This window comes from Rhinopithecus bieti, unplaced genomic scaffold, assembly GCF_001698545.2.
Source record: "Rhinopithecus bieti isolate Rb0 unplaced genomic scaffold, ASM169854v2 scaffold_7884, whole genome shotgun sequence".
NCBI lineage: Eukaryota > Metazoa > Chordata > Mammalia > Primates > Cercopithecidae > Rhinopithecus > Rhinopithecus bieti.
The window spans coordinates 214,667-220,507 of record NW_016806331.1 but is presented as its reverse complement, the minus strand read 5'-3'; the positions used below and the strand labels follow the sequence as shown (position 1 = coordinate 220,507).

The 5,841-nt window shown below is 63.5% G+C and overlaps 1 protein-coding gene across 1 annotated transcript in view; it reads right to left on the bottom strand.

The window, feature by feature from the left end:
• Positions 1–5,835, bottom strand: part of ERFE (erythroferrone) — a 10,380-nt gene extending 4,545 nt beyond the window's left edge. The window contains exons 1-6 of the mRNA XM_017875556.1: positions 5,657–5,835; positions 3,051–3,173; positions 1,935–2,037; positions 783–1,042; positions 595–703; positions 418–508 (exon numbers count right to left, since the gene is read on the bottom strand). Of these exons, the coding sequence (XP_017731045.1) occupies positions 418–508; positions 595–703; positions 783–1,042; positions 1,935–2,037; positions 3,051–3,125 (638 nt within the window). The 5' untranslated portion in view covers positions 3,126–3,173; positions 5,657–5,835. The remainder of the gene's footprint in view (positions 1–417; positions 509–594; positions 704–782; positions 1,043–1,934; positions 2,038–3,050; positions 3,174–5,656) is intronic.
• Between the last annotated feature and the right edge of the window lie 6 nt (positions 5,836–5,841).

Sequence of the window (5,841 nt, the reverse complement as noted above, 5' to 3'; positions counted from 1 at the left end):
GCCATTGTCCTGCCTCAGACTCCCGAGTAGCTGGGAGGACAGGCTCCCGCCACCTCGCCCGGCGAGTTTTTTGTATTTTTTTTTTTTTAGTAGTGATGGGGTTTCACCGTGTTAGCCAGGATGGTCTCGATCTCCTGACCTCATGATCCGCCCGTCTCGGCCTCCCAAAGTGCTGGGATTACAGGCTTGAGCCACCGCGCCCGGCCCGGAAAGGTCATTTTTAACAGCCCCTGGTTGCTGTGAAGGGAAGGCCTGATCGGGGCAGGAGTAGACCAGGAGACCTGGAAGGTGTGGGGTCACCCAGGCCACGGCGGGGTGGGAACGGGCGGAAGCCCCGTCCAGTGCCTCGTTTAACCAGGCACAGCTTGTGGGGGCCAAGCGAATGCGGGTGTGGGGTCCGGACCGGGATGCACTCACGTGTTGCGCTGGCACTGGGACTGGATGCAGATGAGCAGGCGCAGGTGGTCTCGAGGGCGCGGCGGCCCCCTCCTCGGCGGCTCCCCGAGCGCTGCGGGGGAGGGCGGGACGTGGTCACTTGGGCAGGCGGCGGGGTGGGCGACAGGGCGGGCGGTCCCCCCACGCCCCGGGCCTCACCCACGTGCAGCGTGGCGGCAAGCGCGTAGAAGCCAGCCACGGGCGCCCTGTACTGGCCGCTGGTCAAGTTCAGGCCTGAGCCGCGGCGGAAGGCACCCTCCGCGTCGGGCTGCGAGGGGCACGGATGGTCATCCCGGCTCCCGCCTGGCCGCATGGTGCCACCCGCCCTCCCGCGCGCCCGCACTCACCAGGTAGTAGACGCCCAGCTCATGCAGCGCGCGCCGTTCCACCACCACGTCCCGGCGCAGGCGGCAGAGGAAAGCGGCCTCCACGCGCGGCGCCCACAGCCCCGGGGCCAGGGACGCGGCCAGCAGTGCCAGCACGTCCCCCGCCGTGTCGTCGTCCTCCCCGGCGGTGGCCGAGACCGGGGCGAGGCTCGCAGCGACGGGCCCGGCGGGGCCGCGCGTGCAGGGTTTGTGCTCCACGCGCTCCCGCTGCTGCACAGCGCCTGGCACAGAGCGAGCGGTGGCCGCGCGCCAGGGACCCCTCACCCGCCCGCCGGGTGGGTGCAAGCGGGACAGGTGCAAGCAGGACGAGGGGCCTGCCCGGCGCAGGGGTGGGGCGAGGGCGACGCCCCCTCGGCCCGAAGGGCCTCGGAGGCTTTGCTTCCTGACCCTGCAGCGGCTTCCGTTTCCCTCACCATTTGGGAAGCTCGGGCAGAAGTGCCCCAGCGCCCCTGGTCTCCAGCCTCACCTCTACCCCACCCACATTTTCCAAAGAAGCTGGGGGTAAAATAAGGGATTGCGACTTTACTGGAAGTACAAGGAGGTTCTTCAGCGCAGAGGGTGCTATATTTAAACGAACGGGACATTGAACTAAAAGGGAAAAAAGGCTCAATTCTAATGACTAATGTGAGCCGCTGCTCGGCAGCAGGCCTCAGTGTGGACTCCGCAGCTCGACTCAGCTCTGCGTCCTCCAGCGCAGGTTGCCCCAGCCTGGGCCAGTGGTGACTGTGGGTGCCAGGCCGAGCTCCACCTGGTGCTGCTCATATGCTAGCCTCTGCCTTTCACTGAGCTCTCCTGACTTCCAGGCAGGGCATGGGCGCTGGTCTCTGAGCACCTGCCATGCTGAGTGGCCAGGTCCACCTTCCTCTGTGAAGCCCTCTCCTGACCATGGTCCCCCACTCCCAGCCACCCCCAGCCCTGACTCTTGGCAGACGTGGGCCAAGACGGGGCAGGGACTGGACCTGGGCCAGCTCCACTGTCCTTGAGTCCAGCCCAGAGCAGGTGCCTCCTTGGGTGCCTGTGGAAGTGCTGAGGTTGGCCCTGTCGGCTCCTTGGGACACCCTCCCGGGCCCGGCTCAGTGGGGGGTGTGTGTGCCAGCCGGTGCACACCCCTACCTTTCAGCAGCAGCTGGAACTCCTTCAGCAGCGCCTCGGGTGGGATGATAGGGCCTGGGGGGCCCTGGGGACCGGGAGGCCCAGGGGGCCCTGGCAAGCCGAACTGAAAGGGAACCTTGCCAGTGAGGACATATGAGGAGCAGGCTCTTGCCACTAAGAGGCAGGCAAGAGAGCTCCCCAGTGGGCTCCAACCTCCAGCCGAGGGTCCACCTCCAACAGTGAAAGCTTCTCCTGGAGTGAGTACAAGGACTGTGTTGAAGTAGGGGAGCCCTCAGGGCGGGGCTTTGGCAGGGAAGGGCTCTGCTCTGAGTGGGGAGGCAGAGGGCTGAAGCCCACTCCTGCAGCCAGGCCTCCTGGAGGGAAGAAGGCTCCAGGCTGCTTTTGGGGACTTGCATCTCAGGGTCTGCACTGGGCCGGAGTCCACCATCAGCAAGTCCCCACTAGGCTGGGTTGGGACCTGAAATAGGAGCCAGTGAGCCCCTGTCGGGAGAAGCTTAGGGCAGGGCCAGGAGGCTGGGGCAGAGGTGGAAGGCCAGGCCATGGGGACAGCCTAGCCTGTGCACCTGCCTCATGTGCTCTGAGCTGGCCTTCCATTGTGTGGTCAGATCCCAGGCAGGTGAGACTGGCCCCCAGGGGACAGAGAAGCCCACACCCCCTGTGTGCCATTTTGGGGGCTCCAAGTAGGAGGCAACACCAGGACCAAACACCAAGTTTCCACTCAGGCCAAGACCCAAGGCTGAGTGAGGGTGAGAGCACAGCAGTCGCCAGGACCCTGTGCCCCTAGTCCCCGGGAACCAGGTACTCCTGCAGGACCCCCAGCATGGACAAGGTTCTCACCACAGCCTGGGCTAGCCCAGCCTCCCTGGCCTGGATGCAGAGGGAGGAGAAAAGAGGGAGTGTTTGGCATTTTAGGGGTATGGGGAAATGGTTGGGACCAGGCCCCTAACTCAGGGCTTCCCCTGGGGCTGCCTGGGTTCTTTCTCTGTGTTCTCTGTCCCCAGGCCGAGGCATGAGGGGTGTGCTATTAGAAATGTTCAGGATGTAGGAGTGGGAGTGGATGAGGAGCGAGGTGGTGGAGCCCCCCACGGCCTGGTGCTGACGGGATGCCGGCCTCACCTTCAGCTTCTTGGCCTTGCCCCTGCTCCTCTTCTTGCCATTGACACCCTTGTCACTCTGCCTGACGAAAAGCATCCAGGTGTCCCGGGGGTCGATGCTGTGTGCACGCTCGGCGGTGGGCTCCTGGAACACAGCCAGCCCAGCAGGGCGGTTGGCCTCACTGGGCTCCCACCAAGCAGGTGGGACACTTTGCAGGAGGTGACTGTGTGGCCTTCTGTACTCTGGGACCCTGGTCCTTGTCACCTGTGGTGCCCTCAAAGGCAGTGCCTCAAAGGCAGCTCCCAAAGGGGCCCCCACCACTCACACCTTCTCCCCTTGGCCCGTGGAGGACAACTCCTAGGGAACAGGCCACACCTCAGCCTGGACTTGGCACTCATGGGAGAGGCAGACCCAAGATGCCTGGAGGGAAGATGGGGTGCAGGGCTCGGGTATAGGGGTGAATCCCTGCACTGCTGGGCCTCCTTCCTCCAGAGGAGCTGCAGTGATCACACCACCCTCCAGTCACCAGGAAGATCCAACCACGAGAGCACCCATAGGTGCTCAGGAAGAAGCAACTGTGATTATCAGGGAGCCCAACTACTAGCCAGCCCTCCTCTGTCCATCCCCCACTGTCAGAAGTTCTAAGGAGGCAAATTCAGCCCTCACAGCTGCCTCGAGTTACAATTCAGTAGGGGAGAGGACCAGGTGAGCTGCTCCTCTGTCCATCCCCCACTGTCAGAAGTTCTGAGGAGGCAAATTCAGCCCTCACAGCTGCCTCGGGTTACAATCCAGTGGGGGAGAGGACCAGGCGAGCTGTCATGACATGAGGCCTCTGCGAGGGACGTTCATTGCCTCAGCACTTCTGAGACACTGACTCAAGCACGGACAGTGAAGCTTCTGGAAGTTCCCATTCCTGTCCTTGCTGCATCCTGACTGATGCTGACACTGAGCACAGTTTTGGGAGGGAGCTTTCTGGGAGAGGACTTGGACCCACTGGGTTATCTGGGCTCCAGGCAAGGCTGCCAGCTGGGAAGGAAAGCAGCTCAGGAGGGCTTAGATGAGGTCATGGGTGCTGACGCTGGGGGCGGACAGAAGGACCCCGGGATTTTATAGCTGACCAGGCCCTTTTATCAGAGACAAAGCCAGTTGCCAAGTCACTGCCTTTGGTTCCTGGCTGCTCGGGGGGACGCAGGGCCTTCTTTTGGGAGCTGGCTGACCAATGCACAGACCAGGGTGCTGTGGTGGGAAGATGGGGCTGCGGTGCCAGAGGAGCCTGTGGTTGGACGGAGAAAGGGTTCAGGGTGCCCAGGGCCCTCAGCGCTTCCTTGCGCCTTGGAGGGTCAACTGTACCACCTGCTGGCTGCTCTCCACTCTACCCCCTCCCAGCACCCTCTTCCACTTCGCGTGTGCCCTCTGCGGAAACATGCAGTGAGGATGCTGCACACCAGTCAGGAGGGGTGTGCCCAGCTGACCTTCCCAGCTGTACCTGTAGCCTGTGGATGGACTCTGACCCCAGTTTGGTTTGGGGGTAGAGCCGTTAACAGGCAGAACCATGTCAGTTGGCATACCAGGAGATGGCCCCAGCCGTGAGGGTGGGTATTGGGCAGCTGCCCTGGTTCCAGCCACAAGGGGTCTCTCAGAAACAAGCCTTGGAGCCTGGGAGGACCTCTGGTCACCGTGTCCCCTACAAACAGGGTCCAACCAAAACTCCATCTGGAAGCACCTGAGCCCCATCTGCCTCCTGCTGACCGTGCCCTGACATTTGGCTGCTGTGCCCACCTGGGTGGTCTGGCCAACTGCAGGGGGAGAGGTTGCCCTCAGTCCCTGGAAAGCAGCTGGGGGTGGTAGGGCTGGGATAGAGAACTCTGGGGGACCCCAGGCCTAGCTGCACCCCTGTCCCCTCTAGTAGATGCCCCCCTGGCTCTCCCCTCTACTGTCCCTGAGCATCTTCAGAGTCAAGAGCACCTGCCGCCCACCCTGGCTTCCCTGGAGCGGCCCTGCCTCCCTGACCCAAGGCCCGGCCACACTAAGGGCCCCTCTGAAGTTCTCCTCTCCTCAGGCCTGGGCCACACCTCCCCAACCGGACCGCCCTCTGCTCAGCAGTCCAGGCTCCAAAACCCTGGAGAGGAGGGGGCAGGGCAGAGCTCAAGATCACCCCTTCACGGCCAGAAGCTACTTGACTCAAAGCCACATGTCATTCCCCACCCTGAACAGCCCCCTGACCCCAGACCCGCAGGGAAACACTTTGTTTTCAGAGAACTGCACCAAATAGATTGGGGGCGGTGTCAGTAATTTGCTTACACTTTTTACAAATGCGTTCTTCCCAATTTCCTCAACTCAAGTTATTTACACTTTATCTATTTCCCAACTTCCTTCTGTCCCAAAAGAAAAGGGGGTTTTCGCCGACCTAGCAGAACCTTGCTTTAAGTCAAACTACCCCAAAGCCAAAGTCAAGGCTCCCCGCCGGGCTGAGGGCAGCGTCTACACGGCCCCGAGTCTCGGCGGAGCCCCGGATCCGGGCATTGCAGCAGCTCTCGGGGATGAGGGCGGGCTCGGCCTCTCCGTCCTCCTCCCGGGCCGGAGCTTGTGGGCGCGGGCTGGGTCCAGAGCGGACCCGGGCGTCTTACCGGCAGACGGGCGGCCGGCCCCGCGCGGCTCTCCCCGGGGCCCCAGGGCAGCTCGTTCCCGGGCGACGGCTCCTCGCGGGCGCGGCTCCTCGAGGGCGCCCCAGGCTCCGGGGACCCCAGGCCCGCGGCGACGGCCAGCAGGCCCGCGTAGACAAGCAGCAGGCGGGCTCCGGCGGGGCGGCAGG